This window comes from Muntiacus reevesi, chromosome 6 (assembly GCF_963930625.1).
Source record: "Muntiacus reevesi chromosome 6, mMunRee1.1, whole genome shotgun sequence".
Classification (NCBI taxonomy): Eukaryota; Metazoa; Chordata; class Mammalia; order Artiodactyla; family Cervidae; genus Muntiacus; species Muntiacus reevesi.
The window spans coordinates 21,749,504-21,774,918 of record NC_089254.1 but is presented as its reverse complement, the minus strand read 5'-3'; the positions used below and the strand labels follow the sequence as shown (position 1 = coordinate 21,774,918).

The following is a 25,415-nucleotide window of genomic DNA, read 5'->3' as shown; positions in this document are numbered from 1 at the left end:
TAAGTTAGTTTCTTGGAGTTTGTAACTTGTTTAAACCCTGATGAACATGGTTACACTCCTACTTCAGAGAGATCTTTTACATCCTGTTCCTTGGGTTAAAATCCTAGTTTCAGGGAAATGCTTAGGGGCTAGCTGCAGTGGCAGAATGGGCTAAGTCACCATTTGGGCAGGTGATGCAGTAGCAGAGAAAGCAGGTTAAGAGATTCCAGTAAAGGATACTGTTGGCGGGCAAGCAAAACTCACCCCCACCCTTTGTGACTTTTGTACCAATCAAGGCGCTTTGCTGCTGCCTGTCTCTCATGCTGAGATTGGACAAAAAGAAGAAAATCCTATGCTTGAGGTAATCATCACTTGCTGCTTGTCATTTGTGAGTGATCAATAACAGCAGGCTTAAGTATTGTGGTAAACATCTCTTTTGTGAAAGCACTTTTCAGCAACTTACAAATACTCTACTTCTGAGAACCAGCATGAGATAGAAAAAGACTTTTTTTAGAGCACATATTTAAGGTGACGTCTTTTATTTCATTTATCGTGTCTTTCTGTTTTCTGTGGATTGTCTTTTCATCTTTTCTTCTCTGTTTATGATGATGGTGATTATTTGGAATTCTAATAGAACATATTGCCCAGTTAAGATCTGTTGTGCTACTAGTGGAGTCTAAGGATCAGAAGACACTGAATTCTATGTTTTAAATGCCTGCATAGCAAACACAAATGGTTGATATTTGAAAATGCTGAAATATCGATAACTGTGTTTTATATTTTGTAGTTATATGTTCTGTGTGCTTTCATTTTTTTTTTTTTTTTGGTTAAAGCAGCTCTTTTCAGTGTTTGAATAATTCCTATTGATTGAAGCAATAATTTTCCAACTCTTTATATCTAGGATAATTTATCTGGCAGAACAAAATTTACCTTAATTATAATAAAGTAATTTAGTTTGTGATTTAGAGCCCCAAAACTTAAAGAACTGAAGGTGAAGTGATAAGTACTGCCCCGTATTATCACAGAGCAATTTTATCCTGAATAAAGATGCAAAATAATGCTGGCGAGCTCTTCCTGAAATTTTTCTATAACTTCAGCATTGGAAGTAACATTCTTAGATATCATAATAGAATTTGACCAGTCAGGGAGAATCAACCCCCAATGCGGGCCAGTGACATTTTTGTGGACATCAGATTTTTCAAAGATGTAATTGCTTGACCATTCCTGTGCCTCATATAGAATTGAAAAGAAGTAAAGATTTTCTTAGTGGAAATAGGGAAAAGTACTCAACTACCCTCCTGTTATCCTATGCTGCTTAAGTAAAATATAGTGAATAGCTCAGAGAGACTTCCATACAGTTTGGAAATAAACATGAAACAAATGAGTTTAATACAAAGAAAACCATGGAAAAATGTTAAGTGGTTTATGAGTCTTTCCTGTTTTTAAATTGTCAGTCTGATTACTTCTAGAAATTCCAACCACTAAGCATATTCCCATCAAACAAAGAAATCACTTTATTCTTGATGGTGGTGGGGTGTGTGTGTGTGTGTGTGCGTATTTGAATAAATATGTTTTATTATCTAGATCATATAGTAAAATTCACCTGCTGATGAGTCAAATGAAGTTTTTTCATTAATCTGTGATATACCTCTTATGATTCTAGACTTTAAAAATAAAATTTTAACAACTGAAAAGTCAATTTAGGGCTTTAAAATTTGTTTTTTTATTTTACAATTGCTACTAGAAAGCATTAGTTTGGTCTAGTCCACAGTTTTCTCAGAGGGATGACCCCCCAGAAAGACATGAAATAACTTAAACAAGTGCTTTCTGCAAGCTAGCGATTCTCAACCACACAGGATTTCCCCCAGCTATACACTTTTTTATTGTTTTGTTGCTAAGTCATGCCTAGCTCTTTTGGCACCCCATGGACTGTAGCCAACTAGGCTCCTCTCTCCATGGGACTTCCAAGGCAAGAATACTGGAGTGGGTTGCCATTTCCTCTTCCAGGGTATCTTCCCAACCCATGGATCGAATGTGTCCAGCATTGCCAGGTGGATTCTTTACTACTAAGCTACCAGGGAAGCCCAGCTCTATGGGCTAAGAATAAAATACTATTAATTGATAATCTGGTAATTCTTTACAGATATACACTCACATGTTTTATTTATTTATTTATTTATTTATTTTCACTCACATGTTTTAAATGCCCAGAATTACATTTATAAATAGTATGGACACAAATGCTGAGTTCCATTGTGAGTAGTCAACTTAAATTTTATTTAGATCTTATAACTCAAGCATTTGAGAATTTAATGCTAAATAACAATGTTGGATTACAAGGCAGAATATATGATGTATAAATGATAGCTTTCACAATGTAGATTTTTATAAAATATTGTTACCACATTTTATTTATCTGCATGTTAGAACTCAGAAAAAAATATCCCCACACCCACCAAGTATTACATGCTTGAACTCAGTGCAACATGCTATGGATTTTCAAATGTAGGTTGCTGAGCTTTACTCATCTAAAAATATGCCTGTTGTAATTAGTTAACTTTTTTATATATATGTATTTGAAAATATAACAAACATTTTACATAATGGTGATATTAAAGAGCACCCTAATGGAAGAACCATACCTATTTTACATTATTCACAATAATTTTCATTTATTTAGCACATGCACTAATACAGGCACAATATTAGAACTTTATACATTTTCTTTTAAACCATACACAACTTTGAGAAATAGGTATTGCTAACTCCATTTTGAGTAAAAGTCAATTCTCTAAGGCTACATAGTATTTAAGTAGAAAAGATGGATTCCATTTGGGATTTCTGACTCCAAATCTCATCCTATAATTCACTCATTTATTCATTATACTTAACTATCTGTGGACAAAATGTAATTTTCAGGCTTAGAAAGAATGATCTGTTCCTTAAAATATCAATATTTTTGCCAGAAATTCTGCTTATATGAAAATACATCAGTTTCCAAAGAATTTGAATTTCAGGAATCCTATTGCACAAGCCATTTTTATCTACACAAAAATATATTCAGTGCACCATGAAATTGCAAGGACTATAAAAGGGCTATGCTGATTAGCATTTATTTTGGTCCAAGAAGTTTTCTGTTCCATTTGGCCTTAATATATATCAAAAGAGCTTTACTTTTAATTCCACTTAAAAATATTTTCCTAAATGACAGTAATTGAGAAGTAATTGACAAAATATATGCAAATATAGAAACAGAAATGTATATATGTATCTGAATATGTAATAGAGAATACATGGCACTCAGACCTTTAAACACACATGGGAGACATTGCTAATTGATCAGGACAGTTTTTCACATCAAGTTTAGACATGCCTTAGGAGTTCTTCTCAACACAATATTTCAGGCACTTTAAATTGCTTGATTTTTGAATGTTAAGATTGATTTATATCTGCATTCATTTTTAGTGATTTTTTCAGGCACTGATCTAGGATTTAATGTGGAACAGTTAAGCAAAGTCATTTCTCTATGGAGCTTTGATTTAAAGTGTAAGAAGACCAGTATTAAATAGATAATATTTTAAATTATATAAAAAATATGCATACACACAAACATATAAAGGAATAGAGTCTAATGTTTGACCAGGAGCAAGAAGAGCTGTCTGGCAGAGTGCAGAATGGTTGTAAGAGCCCTGTATTAAAAGCACAATTATTGTGATCAACAAACAAAGATGTAAAGAAAAAACAAACAAAGATGGGGTTGGTGTAGCTGGAGTGCAGTAATAAGGGATGAGTGTGGCTGTTACCTAGAGAATCAACTGGAGGGAGACAAAATGGAAAGTGATTGACTCATTAAGGTGATGGCAATAATTAAGGCAAATAAGATAATGGGGCTTAAAACATGTAATGATAGATGTGATGAATAATCATCCAGTTTGGGAGTTATTTTTAAGGTGGATAGGGAGAAACTTTTTATTTTAATTAGTTTTTATTGTTTCAGGATTCATATGCATTCTAGATACTTATGTGGACAGAGAGAAAGGGCTTTTGTTTATAGGAATTAAGCTCCTGGGGGATCTCTGAACAGTGTTGACTTAAAAAATAGTTACAACCTAAAAGCTCAGGGAATTTTTAGGACTTCAAGCCTGGGAAACAACATTTCAAGTAACCCTGAGAGAACTGCTCTGAGGATGTGGGGGCAGGAGTCAGGTTATATAGAAATTTGCAACAAAAGGCAGGTAGTATGAACATCAAAAACATTTTTGTGAGTTAAAACCATATATCTCAAGTTAAGAAATTTGGAGCTTCTTCTATATGGGCAGATGCAAGAATTTGGACACTGAAATCTTTCCTCTCATATGCATCTCAGCTATCTAGGACTAGTATCCTGCATTTTTCACACCCTGAGTTCCTCAGTGCTCACCATAGGGAGTGGCTGCTGCAAGGTGGTATTGTTCTTCCTGATTGCCCTTAGGGGTCAGAAATCCACATTTAGAGGGATGACATTGCTGATCTCTGTGATATTCTTGTTTACTGATATGGCAAGAATATTCCTTTTCTCAACAGGGAATATAAACTTAGGTTTCATTATCAAATTGAAGTCGAAAGCCTTGGGTGTAAATGAAGTTCCCTAGGGAGTGTGTGTAGACAGTGAGATGAGAGGCCCAAGGGAAAGGTCAAGGGTTAAATGTTGAGATTATAAGGTTGGAGGAGGAATAAGAGAAAAGACTTAGCGAGAAGTTAGTAAAGTAAGAGGAGCGCTAAGGAAAGTGTTCTGGAACCCAGCTGAAGCAAATTTCCTAGAGGGAAAAGGTCAATTCTGTCAAATGCTGCTTAAAAATTGAGAAGTTGAAGGCTGACCAACAAGTGCAGCAAATGAGCATGTCATTGGTGATTTGCATAAAAGGTGAACTGGTACATTAATGGTTAGGGTGGGTTGAAAAGAGTGAGAGGAGAAGAAATAGAAACAGGAAGAAGACAACCATGAAAATGTTTTCTGTTATGGTGAATATAAGTGTTAGCTGGGAAGGAATGTGTGTTTTAAGTTTTATGCCACTCTTGATGATCAATAGTAGTTTAAGAGTCTATCATGTATTCATTTTCAATATTGCATGTATTTATAAACACTAAATTTAGTGCTTGGTACAAATTTATTTACAGTCCTGTAGTATTATCTGTACCATTGTTTATGAAAGTGATCAGCTTTAGTAGTCCTTAAGAAATTTTAACAGAGTCATAATTGGGCACCTAGGATAATATGTTTTGGTTTTCTTTTGCAACCTTTCTTTAACTGATATTTTGGCCATGCATCTATCATATATTTTGAGCCAGTAGAAAGCATCTGGTTTCATATTATTCACTAGAAACACCAAATTAGGAAGCTGAGTCCAAGTTAGTAGCCATGAAATTCTTCTTTATGTTGCCTTTGTAGTAAAGCAATGAAATATTTTCAATATTTTGATAAAAGATTTTTTTCTAACAGGAAAGACAAGCAACAGTGAAAAGGGAAAAGGGTGGTTCCCAGCAGTCAAACAAAGTGACCGACAAGAACAAAATGCAAAGAGCCAACTCTGTTACTGTGGATGGACAAGGCCTACAGGTAGGATTATTTTAATCCAAATTTTAGTAGCTTTCATATTTGTTACTTTGGTGCTCTTAGAGGGGCATATGTCCAGCTATCAACACATTTATTTAATGTGCAAATTTGTTCAGTAGATAATTTTAGAAACATTTTTATTAATTTATCAAGATGTCAGTTTTAGAGTTGATTGACAGAGTGACATTCTGATTAATCATTTATGATGGTGTCTTCATTTAAACTGAAATTGATAAGAGATCTTTCGTCAATCTGAAGCTTTTGCAAAGTAATATTAAATATAATATTTGTGTTATATATATGCATTATTTATTTCAAAGCATACTTTCTCCCTATATATTATTGTATCTATTTGGAAGTCATTTTGATTGAAAAAATGTTTTCAGAAAATAATAAAATGAACTCTTCTGTGTGGAATTTTTTTCAAATCAATAATAAAAATAAAGAATCCATTATAATTTATCCATATCTTCCATTCTTTTAAGTTGAAATTGAAACTGCATATATGTATCTAGTTTAACACAGGTAACTCAAAATCATGCTTTTAGTACTTTAAACACCTCTGAGTTACCCTTAGGGGTCCCTGACCATCAAGAGGAACATTTCTTTCCATCTCTATTTTAAATGTTTAATATTAGTTAGCTAATTAATTTTACTGCGCTGCATCTCCACTGTGCACTAGCATTCTCTAATGATGGAGAACAGGGCTACTCGTTCTTGCGGTGCTCCGGTTTCTCACTGTGGCGGCGTCTCTTGTTGCAGAGTCAGGCTCTAGGTACTCAGGCTTCAGTAGTTGCAGCGCACAGGCTCAGTGGTTGTGGCCCCCCGAGCTCAGTTGCTTCATGGCACGTGGAATATCCTGGACCAGGAATTGAACCTGTGTCCCTTTCAAACATGAACACAATCAAAGAACTCGGCTTAATCTATGGATTAAGTTTTTGTTGTTGTTGTTGTGTTTTCTGAAGTTATTTTTCTTTTGTTTTCCTATCTGTATGTTTCTCTCTTCCAATTTCTAATTATTTTCCTTAAATATGCTGCAGTTTTTATGTTCTCCAAGAAAATTTACCAACCTCTTACTACACAAAGATATAGTATGTTACATACTTGAATTTGATATATATTATTTTATATCTTTTTCACTTATTATTTTATATCTTTTCCACTTATTATTTTATCTGTGATTCTATGGGTTATGTCTCTCATGTCCTTAGTTTGCAAGGACAGTAGAGACCACATGGTAGTTGCCTAAATGCTTGCTTCTTCATTGTTTTGAGTGTCTCACTGAAAACAATAATTGTTGCTTACATATTGATAATCAGATTACTGATTTTTAACATAATAAAACATGTTGTGAATAGAAAATTGCTTATGAATCATTAAATTCAAATGTGAAAAGAAGAAATTCTGAATGATAAAATTATTTACATTGGTCAGAGAGTACAGAAGTTAATTATCAAAAGAGGAAGTCAATGTCTACACATTTTGAAAGGCATACTTGTGTGTTAAGCAATCTCATTGAAAGTCCCAAATATAAAATTTATCCACAACTTTTTTTTTAAATAGATAAAAATGCCTTTATTTCTAAAACATGGCTTAACTACACCCACGGTGTGCCAAGCTTGTTTTAGAATCATCTTGGCAGCTCTAAGTAAAACCAGGCCAGTGGAGGCTGGGCTATCGGTTCCCAGCACCAAGGTGTCACTACTTTAGCAATTCAACCCACACAATTATTCTCCAGATGTTTTTTTGTGATGTATGGAGAGTCGTTTTGGGTTCCTCTGTACGACAGAGAGGTCCGACCTTGAGGAAGATCGGTAGCCCACATCCTCGGCTTTGATAGGCTTAATGATATGGCCTGGCTTGGTGACAACCTTGGGCATGGTCAGCTTTTGGAGGGCCCTCTGGGTGTTCCATGTAGATCCTATGGGGGTCTGGATGGTCCTTGTAAATTGTTGATGGTGTGTGAATGGATGTGGAAGCACCTGAACCTGATGAGCTGCTGCATGGATGTTCCGCTTCTCATTGATAAAAACATTTGGCAAATTCTTGTCTTTCCTTGGAGGACCCTCAGGGGCTTTCATGAGAAACTGGCGTCTCTTCTTGGCACTGGGCCTCAGGCCCATACCACCCCACTCGCCCCAGCCAGGCAGAGTCAGGTCCAGGTCCTTTGGCTTACTGGCCTCCACAGCTTCCCTCTTCTCTTTCAAGAAGTCTCTGATAACATCATCCCCAGCAAAAGCTTCCTTTGTCATATGCCATTGATCTTTCTCTTCTCTATCTTCCAACTCCTGTACAGTCATGGGAACTGCCAAGGACGTCATGGAAGGCGATTTTGTGGTTAGGAGGTTCTGGAGATCAATCATTTGTTCCTTCCTTTTCTTCTCCTTGGGGGTGCCGATATGATTACTTAGATTCTTCTCCAACTGCAGCCCTTCCACTGCAGTTCTGGGAAGCTCCTTGTTTTCAACACACCCTTCTCTGCCCAGCCCCTCCAGCTCGTCCAGAGTCTGAGCTCTCTCTGGCCTCTGCAGCAACACGGGCTCCTCTTCCTCCCTGGCAGGTTCCTCTCTCTGAGCTGTCCTCGCTGAACTCCTTTCTTGCTTCCCCGACTGATGGTTCTCCGTGATGAGCTTCTGAGACAGTGCCCTCAATTCGGACAGCACCTCCTGGCTGCTAGGATCCTTTGTTACACGTCTGTGCACTGGCTCCGCCATGTGGTTGAGCTCAGACTTCTGTCTAAGTGATCGCCTTTCCTCAAATTCTTTCAAGAGAGTTTCTTCTTCCACCACTGCTCTTTCTTCCTCAATTTCAGAAGTCTCCTGGGCTTCAGGCTCAGCAGGATCTTTCAGGTCTTTCTGGACCTCCGCCTCTTTGGCATCACTGAAGTGATTCCGCAACATCCAGGGGTTCAATCCATTTGCCTTTATCTGCACCCCATTCACCATGTCAGGGACAAGAGGTTCTTCCTCTTCCTCCTGGCCTTCCTCCTCTTCCTCACTCTCAGAGGCCGCCCGGACCTTCTGCGTCAGCTCTTTGTTCCTGGCCAGCTGTTCCTGCACAGCCTGGCGGGCCTCCAGGTCATATTTGGCCATAATTGCCTTTGATTTTGCCCATTTCCCACTGTTCTGGTGCTTAAGGCTCATTCGCTCCATCATTCTGGCCTTGTCAAGTTTTTTCAGTTCTTCCAGTGCTGCAGCAGGATTGACCTTCTGCAGCTTCTCAAAATCGTTTAAGGCTTGTTTGGCCTTTCCTTTCTTCAGAATTCTGTGATACTTTTTGCTTTTGATTCTCTTTTGCCTTCGAGCCCTGGCCTCATAGTAGGACTGCAGGGCCCGGGCCCTTTGAAGCTCTGCTCGGCGCATCTTTACCTCCTCCAGGCTCATAGCTTTGAGAGAGGCCTTTTCCACGGGAGTCAGTAAAGGGTCTATCACGGGCTGCTTGTTCTTATGGAGAAGATTAAATATCTCCTGCTCCAGGGGAGTTCCTGCCTTCCAGCCACTGACCACATGTTCGATGGGAGCAAAGGCTGACGGGGGCTTGCTCAGGGGAAAAACCAGCTGCTCTGCTTGCCGGTTCTTCAGAACGACAGTATCCCATTTGGAGAGGATTTGGGAGCTTTTATTGAATGCCACTTCTCTGTGGATCCGCTCAATCTCTTCTCTGTGAAGTGGTAACTCCACAGTCTTCTTTGATTTCACTCGATTCAGCTGCTTTTTCACAGCAGCCCATGAGGATGAAGTTTTAACAGGCTCAAGCAGATCTGAAAGGACCAGCTTTTCTCCTGATCCTTCAGAACTTACATTGAACTCTGACACCTTCAGACTAGCCTCAGACCTCTCAGCCAATTTCTGCCTATCCTTTCCATTAAGTGAACTGATTGATTCCAGAAGCTTCTGATGCGTTCTTTCTCCATCACTGTCCCCTTCATCTTCACTGGTGCTCAAGGGGCAGTCTTTTGGCAAATCCTCTAGTTCTTTCTGTTGGTTCGAAGCCAGAAGGTTGCTCTCCGCAGCCTGGTTCGCACTCATCTCAGCAGCCTGTCTCTCACATGGACCAGGAGTGGAAGTCAAAAAGCAAAATTTATCCACAATTTTGATAGCAAAAACTTTTAGTTTAGTGATCCTGTGAAATTTTTAGTGAAAAATAATCAACATTTGTAGTTTTAGTAGGTCAATTGATGATATTGAGTTTAAATCTTTAGTTACTCTGGGTTCCTGCAATGAAAATAACAAAAGGAAACCTAATTTTGACTTTTTCCACATTTTAAAATTCAAATATATTTCACACAAATATATTTCACAACATACTTCCAACATACATGGATGGGAAACATGCATCATTTGTTAAACAGTATATGCTAGCCACTGTGATAATATTTTATGTCTATTAAGTGATCCTTCTCAATGATGTCTAAGATAATTATGAATTCTTAAGTCTCCAACATATAATAAATATTATTATTACCACTTTAAAAATGAGTACACTGATGTTCTAAAGTAAAATTATTCCTAGGGCCTCTCAGTTAGTGAGGTGAGAATGAAGGCCATCAGACTCAGAGTTTGTGTTACCCTCCTGAGATCCCTGTTCCCTTGGTTAACAAATTTTAACAGGTCTAGCAATGCTAAATTTCTGACCTCCTTGCTCTTCCATGTACTGCTTTTGCAAATTTTGAAACAAAAATTTGAAATTGCTAGAATTATAACTGCTTTAGTCTCTTTCTTAATATTTCTATAGTTACACCTGTCTTTACTCAAACGTCAAAACCAAAACTAAATGGTGCATGCAGAGACTTTAAATTGACATAGGTATATAAGATGTATTTTCTTTTATATTCTAAAGGATGCAAAATTTTCAATCTTATTACAGCTAAATCACATCAAAAACAATAGATGATTAAGTTTCTCTGTGTATGTGTTTCCTTTCTCTAACCAGATAATAACTATTTATAGATTTCTTTGACATATAAAATTGTCAGGTAAATTTGTTGGTTAGCAAAGGGAAAGCATCAGCCCTTATAATCAGTAAGTAAATACTATGATCATCATCACTTTAATTTTTTCTTAAAAATATTTTACATAATCACTTCACTTTCACATGCAGTAGTCTATTTCACCTCAGCAGAATGGACTAAAATATGATGCATATAGGTATTCATATAATTTGGGAGAAAATATTTAAAAAGTGGACAATAAATTATTGGATAACTATTTCATACAAAATGTAAAAATAATTTTTGTTGTGGTAATCAATTTAAAAATAATAAAATGCTTATTCTTTGTCACAAAATTTTAAAAGATCTTCCAGAAAATTAATTTTCTGTGAGTTATAAAAATATATATCACCAAAAAGCATTGAGTTGCAGCCCAGTTTGCATATAACTCAGTGACAGAAGAGATCTACATGGCTTACAGACTATTAATCATAGTTAAGCACATTCATCTTACTTCTTTCCAGCTAACCAGCATAATGATCAGGATTATTATTTCTAATTAGAGGAAGTAATAGATCATGTATAACCTTAGGATGAGTCTCATTAATTAACCCGAGTCCTAGGGGACTTCAAATAGAGGTGGTTAGGCACTCCGTCTTTGTCATCGCTCACACCATAGGTTTACATTTAATACATATGATCAAATGTAATTGAAACAATTCCTTAACATGCAAGAGATGTGAAAATACAGATGATTAGCTACATGAGAACAAACAATTAGAAAAACAGAACAGTTGTTTAAACTGTATTATGCCCATGTTACCTTGTCCCTAAAGATTCTTTTGAGAAAAATTTCTGAATGTGTCACTTGCAAACCATAAAGTCTATAGTTTGTAATACTCTTAGCAAAAAATAAAGAGGAACCTTTATAATGAAATATCTAAAAGTGAACTAGTGTTGTCCCCACCACAGCTGCTTTCCTCTTTCCCTACTGTTTTTATTATTTACAATTATCTCATTCTTATAATTTCCAAAACTGTAAATTAAACATGCATATATGCACTATAGAGAAATATATAGCATGGATATAAAATTTATTCCTTTTCTTTGATTATATGTATATGTATGTCCACTTTGGGATCCTCAGGCTTATTGATTCTAATAATCAGCTCTTCATTGTCATTTTAAGTCTCTAAGTCCAAAATTCCTATTCTATATTTTGAGTATTATAACAATCTCTAAAATGAGTTCTGGTCTCCATAGATATAAAATGTACTCGATTATAAATGAAAATATGGAACTGAATAAGATAAGATGTGTCAGGGCTGAGAATCAGCATTGTCTATAATTTATGTAAGACAGGGAAATTAGGTCTCATTAAGATGTGAAGAGTAGGGGCATTACCAAGAACTTTGGCCCATGGAACTGAAATGATGGAGTTGCCATCGACTGAGATGGAGAGGGTCTGGATAAATAAAATTTGGAGTAAAATATCTGATGCTGTTCAATGTCCAAATGGAAGTGTTTAGTGGGCAGATAGATGTGTGAATCTAGAATTCAGGGGTGAGAGTAGATATGAATTTGGGACAGAAAGGCATATTGATTGCACTTAATACCATCACACATGAATTCGCTAAGGGAGAGAGTATATGTAGAGAGAATGGTTGAACTGGGATCCCAAACCAGTCTGACCCTAAAGCCATATTCTAAAGTGTTTCCAATATATAAATGAAACTGCTCCTTTATATGACTAAATGTGATCTTGCGTGATTTATTTTTATAGAGGAGAATCCAGTCTGAACTGTTTCTTACTGCATGCAGTGCCTTCACACCTAATTTAGAACCACTCTGCAGGATTTCAAGTATCACACATGCTCTAAAATATTCCTGAACACTTTTCCCCACCATCAGTATTTTCTTTGCTCTACGGTATTGCCCTATCCCAATGTTTTGTTTTTGTTTTTTAAAGACTGCTTTGAGAAGGATTCCATAGACATACCTCAAGCACAAGAGTGGGGTGATGGGAAGCTGAGAACGGGATCAGGGTTCTCTCACACATCAGACAGAGTAATTTGCTTTTCATCTATTTTATATACTGTTCCACTTGAACTTATTTCAAGTGCTATATAAATATTTACTTCCAAGGTCAAAGAGTTGGGAAGATCCCCTGGAGTGCAATATGGCTGACCACTCCAGTATTTTTTTCCTGGAAAATTCCATGGACAGAGGAGCCTGGCAGGCTACATACAGTCCATGGCATCACAAAGAGTCAGACATGACTGAGCATACACACATGCACAACAGGATTTTTAAAATATTTATATTTTTGTCTTACTCTTCCCATCCCACTAAAATTTATAACCAAATGCATATGAGATTTTAGGATGACAATAATTCAGTTTTCAAAGTAATTCTTTTATATTTTATTTCAGAATTATATAAAAGTAAAAATTCAAAATTTGTCCTGTTAAAGACTATATTAGGTACAATTCAAAAGACAATTAGTGAACTTGAATGTGAAATTGATGCCTTAGTGCTATCTGATCTTCAGATCTCACTCTAGTTTCATCAGTTGTCTCAATAATGATCTTATAACAAAAGAAGCTAGTTCAGAATCATGCTACCTTCTTGATTTTTATGGTTGTGTTATGTTTATGTAAGAGAATGTTCTCATATGTAGGCAATCCTAAAAGCCCGGGGTTCTTTTACTAAGGATGAAGAGGAATATGAGAATTAATTTACAAATTATAGTCTCTGTCGCTAAGATGCTGCTTCTTGTTGTTCAGTCGCTCAGTTATGTCTGACTGTTTACGACCCCATGGATTGCAGCACACCAGGCTTCCCTTTCCTTCACCATCTCCCAGAACTTGCTGCTTCTTACTTCAGGAAAGTGAACACAGTAGTTGTTTACTTTTAACTCATCAGACTTGAAAATGGCTATGTAGTACTGTAGGTCTTTGGTTCTCAAATCTAAAAACACGGTCTTTGGTCTCCTGGCCCCCAAATTTAGTGTGCTAGATTTTATAGTAACAAAGTTTAGCAGAATTCTGAAGCTTTTTGATTGAGCACTGAAAAAGATGCTGATTTGCCTGAAGCCACCACATTTCTGACATAAATACCACCATTGTTAAATGATCCCATAATACCAGAATTTCTGTGGTTCTGATATGGAATCACATATTGCTCCTTAAGTGGAGGCTATGTTAGGTCAGGTGACTTATCTGTTAGAATAATTGTCAAATAGGCACTATTCTGTAGTCTCTGATAACTTACAAATAAATATTGAAGTTTTTAATGTTTTATTTTTATATAGTATTATTTTACAAGTCTAATTTATGGTAAGGGGATATGTGAGGAAAAGTTTGATGGCTTGGTTTTATTTCTGTTCTTCCATTTGCTCGGTATTTAACTTTTGTGACTTGTAGAGTATCATCGTTATCCTAAATTCTTTATTTAGATTCTCTCATATTTTTTAATCCATTTGACATAATTATCCATCTGCTGACTTCTAAAAATGACATCTAGGTTTTTGTATTTTGAGATCCTCTGCAGACTATATTGGGGCTTCCCTAGTTGCTCAGTGGTAAAGAACCCACCTGCCAGTGCAGATGTGGGTTTGATCCCTGGGTTGGGAAGATCGATGCCCTGGAAAAGGAAATGGCAACCCACTTACCTGGGGAATCCCAGACAGAAGAGCCAGGCAGGCTACAGTCCATGGGGTCACAAAGTGTTGGATACAGCTTAGTGACTAAACAACAGACTCTACTATATTCTAGTGGGATCTTTGTAATAATGTCTCCTCAGAACACAATTGTCTGTAGCATGCTGCTGACCTTTTTTTGATAAATCATATCTTTCAACATTTCAATTAATAAACCTTTCTGAAAGACATTCCAGAATAAATTTTCAAGTGAGTTAGAAGATTTGCCCAAATAAATGTAATGTAATCTCATGTAATGGTAAGCTGAATGTTGAATTTTTGGATGATCACCCTAACTTAGTATTTGGGTTCAGATGCTTATGTTTTCATACAGTCTGAAGATGTTACCAATTTCTCAGTGCCTATAATCATTAGAAAAATGGTATTTCACAAGAATTAGAAGAAAATAGATTGGTAGGATATTTTAACATATTGTTTAACAAGCAAAAGGAAACAAGATGACATGGTGAAATGGTTGTTTTTAATCTCCTCATTGAATATTTCAGGTACTTTCTAAGGGAAAAATACCAGAGCAATAAAGGATATTTTGAATCTACTTTGAAAAAGTAGACTGATCTAAAAGCTTTCAACTTAATATTTAGAGAATTACATTTTGCATGTTTTATTATTAAAATATTGTTCTAATCAAACTATGTTTAAATGGGAGTTACATTGAATAGAAATACTTTTATTTAAAAGAGCTTATCTCTTAACATTGAACTTGAGTAAAATACAAGTGTTCTTTGCTACTCTATCAAAAGATAATTTCTCCCCCTCATCAATGAAATGCTATTACCTTACCTACTTTATTTCTGGTAATACTTTTTACTACTAAATATATATTTATTTGTTTCTCATGTATCTCTACCAGATTATAAGCTCCACTAGGACAGGAACTTTTTTGGATTAAATCAAGTATATAATGATGAAAAGTGCATGGCATATAGGGACTCAGTCAATTTAATGAATTCCTGTTTAGCAAGTAGCCTGGATTAACTGGCATTCTGCTTCTCAAGTAGGAAAAGAAAGCACTGGGGAAGTGTTGTGTAGATGGGGACTCAGGCTAAAAGTGACCCCAAATGATCTTATCTAGAGTCTTGTTCACAAGTCATTGGGAAGATGAATTCCAAATGTGCTACAAAGCTCTGGAGTAGGGATCATGTCTAAGACGGATCAATAATCTGAGCTCTTTCTTTCCCAACTTTCTTCCCCACTATATTCTGCTTTATTCTGGGTGGTTTACTCAGTGTCCTGAAAGTGGACCTATTGTTTTCATCGCATAACTACTGAGAGGTTATTCTCTTTTCATATTATACCTACCTTACCCTCTGCCCCTGTTCTTAGTGGCATGGGTATTCCTGTTGGAGATAAAGCACAGGGTTTAAATTCGTTATTAAATAGATCTACAGTCTATTATCTATCTCTGCTGTTTATCTCCTCATTACAGGACAAACGAACCATATTTTTGAATTTGCTAATTGGCATGTCATAAAGTAGAAATAACAAGGAGTTCTCTTTATATCTAATGTAAATAATTTGTCCACATATTCAACTTTTCTTCTAGATCACTCCAGTTCCTGGTACTCATCCACTTTTAGTTTTTGTGAACCCCAAAAGTGGTGGGAAGCAAGGAGAAAGGTATGGTTTTAAAAATCAGTTTTATTTACTGATTTTTTAAAAAGTCAGCTTTATTTACTGATTTTAAAAAAATCAGCTTTATTACTATTTCATATACATGTGAAAAGAGAAACTAAATTTATGGTATAAAAACATTTAAAACTATTATCCTTCATGGTTCAGTAAATTTAATTTGAAATAAATGGTGCTGTCATCTCTGTGTAACAATGTATATTGGTATGATCTCTCCCTATTTTACAGTTGAAATTTTAATATAGTAATGACCTTTTGTAGAGATTTTATTATCATAAGTCAGATATCTGAATTCTCTCCACCCTGCCTATTACCTCCCTAGCTATTAACAAAGAGCTTTGCATACAGCACAGCTCCATAAATACTGTTGAATGAAAACTGGTTCTCTAGATGGTCAACAGGTGACTTCAGGTAAATCATCCCCCAGTAGTAAGGAATGGAATTCGTCGCCCGCCCAGTAGTAAGAAACAGAATTTACATTCAGTTTCTAGACAAAATATATTTTGATGATTATCTGCATGTGTGTTTGGAGAATATGATGACATATGAACTGGAGAAGAATAGTATATTTATTCAGAATTTTAATGAGCTGCATTATCTGGTGTCTCAGTTTTCTTGTGGACAATATTTTTTTTCTTTTTGTAAAGTTAATGATTAAATTCTAATAATTACTAAAATTATGAAAATTGCTACACTGAAGAGTAAATCTTATGTTATCCTAAGGGGTGTCATAAACAGAAATTTATTTGTTACCTGTTACCTTAATAATTTCTAGAAATTTTTACTAATCCCAGTCAAAAAATGAGCAGTCAGATAAAAGCACTCACACAAACACTATGATAATAAAATAGAAATTTCTATTGTGGTTTTACCAAATAATGAAGTTGAAATGTTTCTATGAATAATGGAATTTTGAAAAGTAATTTCCTTTCCTATCATTTAACTTTCCAACTTTATTTCAGTTAAATGAAGAATGGTCATTTTCCACTCAATAAAATATTATTTCTGCTTAAAAAGTTTTCCCTCTTTACCACCATACATATATATTTTAAACTCTGCTAAATATGATATAAATTATTTTAAATAACTAGTGGCTTAATGATATAAAGTATTTATAATGCTTTACTAAAGAGACTACTTGCCTTACCTTTTAGACACATGAAATAGTAAATGATGATGATAAAATCATTTCCTCCTTTACTACTCATAGTTTGTTGTTTATGATATTGATATCTTGAAAAGAAGCATACTCTTCACAAAGCAATAGATGAGACTAAAATTCATATTGGAAATTAGAAACAAATGGAGTATAAAGTGAAAAATAATTTCAAATGGAAAAATCCCCCTCAAATTAAGAGAACATTAATCTTGCTGAATGACCCTTAAATGAAATATTTTTCTCCCTCTTCTCCCAGTACTTAAAAATAATTCTTTAAAAAATATAGATAGATACACTGAAATTATCAGTAAATGAAATTTAATGGGGCAAGGAGGATATTTGAGTGTTCCTGTATGCACACTCACTTATGTTTTGTCCTTTATACACTAACAAGGACCATTCAAAGTCAAAAGAACTGTAAATATGTTTAAAGGAGATCTATTATGTGTGTGATCACAAATTGTCCTGAATGCATAGCAGCCATCTTTCACAAATAAACAGGATTCTATTCAGGGTTTTCTTTTCAAAATACATTTCTTCCCTGGTGGCTTAGATGGTAAAGAATCCACCTGCAATCCAGGAGACCTGGGTTCGATCTCTGGGTTGGGAAGATCCCCTGGAGGAGGGCATGGCAACCCAGTCCAGTATTCTTGCCTGGAGAATCCCATGGACAGAGAAGCCTGGCGGGCTGCAGTCCATGGGGTCACAAAGAGTCAGACACGACTGAGCGACTAAGCACACAGCACAGCATTCAGGGTTTTCCTTTCAAAATACGTAAATTTTCTTATTTGATGTATTAGGTAAGCAGGAAAAGGTCACAGAAATAAATATGCACACATAGGTAGTTTCCATACCCATCAACAGTTGTGGAAGTGCTCACACATCATTCAGACAGCAACACTTGAGAGAATCTAGTCTCTGCTAGAAACTGGGGATGAGACAGACGACACAGTCCTGCAGGGAGGTAGACACATAAATAGATTTTCTACAATAACCCCAAGGTAGCAGCTTAGTTAAGAGTGTTTAAAATAAAGGTGCCATGGGAGTTCAGAGGAAAACAGTGATTGTCTCTGAAGACTCAAAAGTCTAGCTTTAGAGTTGGCTCTAAGTAGGTATTAGACAGGTGAAGGAAGAAAAGAGACATAATTGTGGACGGGTGTGCTGTTTTGGTAGGGAGCCAGAAGATATTCATTGGGGTTGAAATTTAAGAGGAAGAAGGAGAAAGATGAGCTATATAAACTATTTTAAATATAATAAAATATTTTATAAGTTTCCTGACACTGGCAGTGATTTTTCTTGTTGGAAACAGCATGGCTGTACTTAGGTAGCAGTACAGAAGAAGGCTGGATAGGCAAGACTTTCACAGATCTGGGGAGAGAACTTGAAAGCTGCAGTAAGGCATGAGATGGAATGACCAGGTACGGTAGACACTACTCAGTTAGAAGGTACAGGACTGTCCTCTGTTTCGGGTGCTGGGGAGAAAGAGGTTCCGAGAATGACTAAAATCATTCTTAAGACACTGGGTGGTATCATTATTCAGGATCTAGAATGCAAGGGTGTTACACAAGGAAGTGGGAAGATATAAGCAGATATTTGGAGATTTCTATCAGTAAACGTGTGTGTGTGTGTGAAAGTCGCTCAGTCGTGTCTGACTCTTTGTGACCCCATGGACTATACAATTCATGGAATTCTCCAGGCAAAAATACTGGAGTGGGTAGCCTTTCCCTTCTCCAGGGGATCTTCCCAACCCAGGAATCAAACTGGGGCCTTCTGCATTCGAGGTGGATTCTTCACCAACTGAGCTATCAAGGAAGCCCCATCAGTAAACATGATATAGATGTATTAAGATATATAGTCATATTTTCACATGTATGTAAAAACTAATTTTAAAAACTAAATATATTCCTTTACGTGTGATATTTTGCCTTAGAATGGGATGTGTGTATACTTAGAAACATTTCTATTGTATTGGTTATACAATATTTAATTCATTTAAGAAAAAATGAATTGTTTGATATGTTCCTGGTGAAATAGTTCAGCAATTTTGTGAGTAGCTCATCAAGCTGATTGTTTATGTGAAGTAATTAAGCAGATGGATCACAGTCTTCACTAACAGACATACATACATATAAAGTATCCAAAACCATTATATATATGGGATAAATAACTTTCATCTCTGTTAGGGTGGTCCAATTTGTAAATTGGGCCTATTAAGGTCCAAAACAAGGACCTATTAAGAAAAGATATTTAACTAATTTTATCCTGGTATTTTAAAGTATTTATTTGAAATTGTATTAAGTAATATTCAAAAGCAGGATAGAGAATGTTCCAAATCCATGTGCATTGTAGAATAAAAACTTGGAGGTACCACTAAATTTAATTTTTTTCTTCTATGTTTTCACCTTTATAGAATTTATAGAAAATTCCAGTACCTACTAAATCCTCGTCAGGTTTACAGTCTCGCTGGAAATGGACCAATGCCAGGGTAAGTCTAAATATATTATTGCCATTAACTTATTTAATACTAATTAATTAAATAAGCAGCCTGATAAACCTAGAAATAATGTTATTCAAATACGGCAGCCAGATCAGTATAGATAACAATATTGAATATCAACTACATAAGAGTAACTAATGCAGATGTTTTTCAAAATGACCTGTTTCAATCAGATTTTCCTCCTTTTAAAAATATTGTGAAGTAATTCTCATACTACTGCTAATGTTAATAATAATAAGAATAATAGCACCACAAACATACATGTATATTAGCTGGATGCTGAAATAACTAAACCATCTATTGGTTGGAAGTGCTGCTCTCCTTTCCTTTCTTTATTAAATGTAAGATATAGATCTACTACAGAAGAAAAAATGCTGGTTAACAAAGACTGGAAATCATAATGTGATTTTTTCATTTACTACCTACAAAATCCAATAACTATCACTCTCTTATATGATACTTTGTAATAGGCAAGATGTAGTGAAATACAATTATTTTTCAACAGATACTATATACTTTTGATGTCATCAGTATGCACTGAAATAAATCATTATTAGCTTGACCTGTTTAACTAATTAATGTCATCTTTCACTGATCTGATTTCTGTCTATCAACATGATAGTAAACATTATACCAGATGAAGTAGAAAAAAGCTCCATAAACCAAGTTCTTTTTGAAAAATATGTCAGTATGATCAAAGTAAGTCTTCTAGGTTATTCTCAGAAATGAGAAAGCAAATGTTTAAGTTGTCTTTTGAATGCTCAGAATAAAATGTACGCCATCTAATCTTCTATTAGATAAATGAAACTATATGCAATTAGTTAGCACAGGCTCCCACACATATACTCATCCTTCTCTTCCCTCCCTGCTACGTGTTGTCCAGGGCCAGTTTCAAATGCTGAGCAGTGATGGGTGGAACCTCCTTGCTGTAGAAGGCAGCTTCCCGTAGGAATTTAGTTCAGAACACAGTCTTTGTCAAACTCCAGTAGAGGATCATGATCAGATTACTGACTAACTCAGCCACATGCAGTAAGTTCCAGCCTTGTCAAAGACAAGCAAAAGTAAAGCCTTGATATTAACACAAATGTTCAACCAGGGTGCCTCTTTTTCTTGTTCTTTAATATTCTCTGCACTTCAAAAAAATAGCTCTTACTCTTCAGGGGCTTCCCAGGTGGCGCTAAAGAACCTGTATGCCAACGCAGGAGCCATAAGAGATGCGGGTTCCATCCCTGGGTTGGGAAGGTCCCCTGGAGGAGGGCATGGTAACCCACTCCAGCATTCTTGCCTGGAGAATTTCATGAACAGAGAAGCCTGGCAGGCTACAGTCTGTAGGATCACAGAGACTTGGACATGACTGAAGAGACAGTATTCAGCACGTACTGCAGGATTAAGGAACCGTGCTTTAAGAAGTTTAGCTACTCCAAGACCTCTGTAGCTCCACTAGACCAAGTAAATCGAGGATTTGCTTGTATTTTATAGTTAAACTAAATGTCTGCTGACTCTGATAATTATAAACCTCATCATTTAACTGCCTTGTGTTGTCATCATCTTCTCCATGAAACGAAGAAATAGTACCAGCCTCATAGGATAGTTATGAAGTAAAGTTGGGATGATTCCCATGAAGCATATAAAAATGCACTTATTACATAATATGTCCCTGATGAATTTTATTTATCAGTATCATTTATAGTAGTGTTAATTAATAACATAATCACTGTGTAGCTCTATATAAAAATACTGTAGTAACATTGATTTTAACCTTATTTTCACATTTCATTTTTTTTCCTACTGCACTTTAAATGTATATTACATGTTTCCTTTTACTCTCTGACTGTTAGGCATCCTATTACCTTATATATTTTAATATTTTGAAACATGAAAGTAAAATATGTACTTTTATAATTTCACACTACAATGAATATAATTTAGAGATTAAGTTAAGGGCCTCACTTTAAGGTCTAGCACCTTTCAGGGTATTATTATTGTGAATTGTTTGTATGTATCCTCAAAGATCTCCTATAAATATAGATATTAATATATGTATATTAGGGCTTCTCAGGTGGTGCAATGGTAACGAATCTGCCTGCCAGTGTAGGAGATGCAAGACATGTGGGTTCAATCCCTGGGTCAGGAAGATCCTCTGGATTAGCAAATGGTACTGCACTCCAGTATTCTTGCCTGGAAAATTCTATGGGCAGAGGAGCCTGGCAGGCTTCAGTCCCTGGGATCACAAACAGTCAGACATGACTGAGTGAATGCATTCATATATATACAATGTATTCATATATATACCTACATGTATGTTTTGTATAGAGAAATAGATCTTTTATATAATTTAGAGTATAGTTTTTTGTTGCTCTGCAGCTTGCTTCGTTTTGCTCAAAAGCATATGGTGAATATTGTTTGAATTCAGTAGATACTGATAAGTTTAAATGTTTTTAAGAGCTGTACAGTATTCCATAGTGTTTTTTTTTTAAAGCAACTCTTACTGGGAAATATTTATATTGCCTGAACTTTAAAATTATTGGAATAATTTAACAATCAAATTGTTTTTAGAAGCATATTCAAATATCTTAAATTTTACTTGTCAGGTTCTGCTGAATTACTATACAGAAACTTTGTATTGAATTATAACCCCAAAAGCAATATATGATGTTTTATTTCCCATAACATCTTTTAAATTGGCTATCTTCAGTAATTTTTATTTTTGTCAAAGGTAAAAATATATCCTTATTTTTATTTGCATGGCTAATCAGTTGTAAAGTTGGATATGGCATTAGTTAGATTGACTTTTCTATAAACAACAGAAATAAAATCTAACTTCTGATCCAAAATAGAGTTTACTGAAAAGTTATGAAGTTGATCATAGAATTAATGCAAAAATGAAGAAATATATTTCAGAAAAGATAGGAATCAGAGCAGTTTGAGGAAACTCCTCAAACTGGAATGGCTGATTCTTGTTGATATATGACAGAAAACCACAAAATTCTGTAAAGCAATTATCTTTCAATTTAAAAAAAAGAAGAAAGAAAAGGACAGTTTGAGGAAACTCTGACTAAGAAGACAGAGTCCCTAGGTTACTGCTAAGAGAAACTGACTCCAAATGCTTCAGGTGTCCTTATCCTCTATTCAAGATGCAAATCCTCAAGAGAATCATATTTTTGGTTTCTCTTGTTTCCCATGTCACAGTCTTAGAACTTTGGAACAGGGCTTCTTGATTAACAAGATTACTATCAAATTATTTGTTTCCTCAAAGCCAAATGAGGATGGCATAACCTGAGGATGAAAGATAAATTCTTGGTGGGGGTAAACAGTATGTGTTCACCACCATCCAACCATTTAATTATCCAATATCTTTTCTTATCTGAAGATAAAAGTTAAAAAAAAAAATACCAGTCATTACTAATGCTACTAAATATGTCAGCAAAAATACACATCTTCCTAAAATGTAGATAACCCAGCATCTTGTATAATTACTATATCCAGCTTCAAGTCCTGGTTCTTGGAAACATTTCTGGGGATGACTATTTTCTCCTTTATCTTTATCCATTTGATCTCAATGTACATAAATATAATTAGGAAAATGTATATTTAACTATAAGTGAATTTCATTAAATGACATTATTAATAATACAAAGAATGAAACACATGTAAAGCCTATAGGCCTATAGTCCTAGTTTTACTACTGGTTGAAAGCTGTAGCTGAAGCATAACACATTTCTCAGCTTCCTGGAAATGTTTCCCCAGTGTAGGGACTCAAGTAGTTTTAGCTGATGGGTCTGAGATTTTGGTAGTACTGCTTGTGTAGAGCAGAATTCATTTCTCACTTTGAGTGACAGGTGTGGTAGTACATGGCACTATTAGTACTGTTTAGCAAATATTTCCAGATCTCCTTCCAGGCACTTGATTTTGATTTCACTCCTTTCACCTTGGTATTATGAGTGGCCTCTGACTTTCTCTTATAATAAAGTGTGACCAGAAAGTAGAGTTTCCACTTTTTCTCTTCCTTTACCACAGTGATCAGCAGTACTGGCCTGAAAATATGGAGAGAGAGGGCCCCCATCCCCAGCCTTACCCAAGATCTCCATAGAATGAATGATAAATAAGCCTCTGTAAGATTATGCCACTAATATTGGGGGTTGTTTGTTACTGTGTGTAACCTCACCCTTACAACTAAACCAGTGATTGGAGCAGAAATCTTATTAGTACTCCTTACTTCCATTGTAGAGCAGCAAATCTATTTCTCCTTGGGAATTAGAGTCAGTTTTATACCAATCAATATCATATTTGTCACTTATGCCTATTTGTCTGGTGCTACGAGGCACCTCAAAATGTCCAAGTATCAGTTTTCCGCTTCAATTCAATGAAAATTTTGTCTCAAATGGTAGCATTCCTCTTTGGTATTAAAACATTGAAAACATAAGAGTTAAGGACCTAGAGAGTGTGAAGCAAAATGTTTGAAAGAATGTATTAGCCAGTGTTCTTTACTGAAACAGAACCAATAGTATATATTTTGAAGAAAGATTTATTATACGGAATTAGCTCACATGTTAATTGAGGCTGACAAATCCAAATTTATAGCGTGGATATTTATTTTTGAGCTCACAGGCTAGCAAGCTGCTATAGAACTAAGAAATGTCAATATCCTAGTTCAAAGGTGATCACACTGGAGAATTCTCTTTCCTGGGATAGGATCAATGTTTTGTTCTATCAGACCTTCAAGTGACTGGATGAGGCTCACCTGTTTTAGAGAGGGCAATTTGCTTTACACAGTCTACTGATTTAAATGTTAAATCTCATTGAAAAATATCCTCACAGAAACACCCAAAGTAATGTTTGATCAGCTCTCTGGACATACATTGCCTAGCCAATTTGACACATAAAATTAAGATTCACAGTGAGTATTAACGTATTAACTATAATAAGTTGTAAGTTTCAATACACAAACTCCAGAATCATTTTGGCTCTAGAACCATATTTTCTGAATTGGGTAAAACAGCAAAATATAGTTCAGAACATATGACATAGCTGTTTGATAGTGTAAGTGCTCCTACTGATTCAGTGACTGAGTCTTTTAGTAGGTTATTTCAGTGTGCTCTGGACAACAGTTTCTCCCTAATAAAACATGTAAGACAACCTTTACATCTCTAGGGCATCAACCCACTCTCTTTCTTCCTTCTCAGTGAAAGGCATTCCTTGAAAGGAGACAGCAGTATGTGAGATACCATGATAGTTTATTGGAGAAAGAAATAGCAACCCACTCCAGTATTCTTCCCTGAATAATCCATGGACAGAGGAGCCTGGTGGGCTACAGTCCATAGACTCTCAAAGAGTGGGACCTGACTGAGTGACTGAGCATATGATAAAGCATTCAGTAAGTCATTTGCTGTGACCACTGACAAAGGCATAATGGGAAGGAAAAGTTGGTACAATTTCTAGAACACATGTCTAGTTAGTGAGGACAAATGGCTGCAGCTGTATTATGGAAAGGAACCAATGACTTTAGGCTACCCTTAAGTAGATGGGTTAAATTCCCTTGAGTTATAGTAACATATTGGAATTCACTAATTGGTTCACTCAATGACAACTGAGTACCCCAGAGTTAGTAACTACTCTTTTTGTTAAATTCCTGTTGTTTATTCCTTCCAGAGCTTCTATCCCTACCAACATGAACAAGAGTGTTCAAAACACTCATGGAGTGGCTATGAAAAATTGCTAACTGGCATTTGGAGCAGTAATAGTCCCAATATTGGGTCCACTCTGAGAAATTCACTTACATAAATTTTTCCTCCCATCACTAATCATCCATTCTTGTCTTTTCCAAGTCCTTAATAGTGTGACACATACTTGTTATTAGTCGGTACTATTGAACTCGAATGTTTCCTAAACTCTGAACATCTCTCTATC

General features: G+C 35.7%; 1 protein-coding gene and 1 pseudogene across 2 annotated transcripts in view; one reads left to right on the top strand and one right to left on the bottom strand.

Annotated features, from left to right (window-relative positions):
* The window catches only part of DGKB (diacylglycerol kinase beta), an 804,553-nt gene that overhangs the window by 285,082 nt on the left and 494,056 nt on the right, over nucleotides 1–25,415 (top strand). For both annotated transcript variants that reach the window (XM_065939288.1, XM_065939287.1), the window contains 3 exons: nucleotides 5,459–5,575; nucleotides 15,767–15,840; nucleotides 19,422–19,496. In XM_065939288.1, the coding sequence (XP_065795360.1) occupies nucleotides 5,459–5,575; nucleotides 15,767–15,840; nucleotides 19,422–19,496 (266 nt within the window). The remainder of the gene's footprint in view (nucleotides 1–5,458; nucleotides 5,576–15,766; nucleotides 15,841–19,421; nucleotides 19,497–25,415) is intronic.
* LOC136171031 (U3 small nucleolar RNA-associated protein 14 homolog A pseudogene) lies at nucleotides 7,287–9,630 on the bottom strand (annotated as a pseudogene).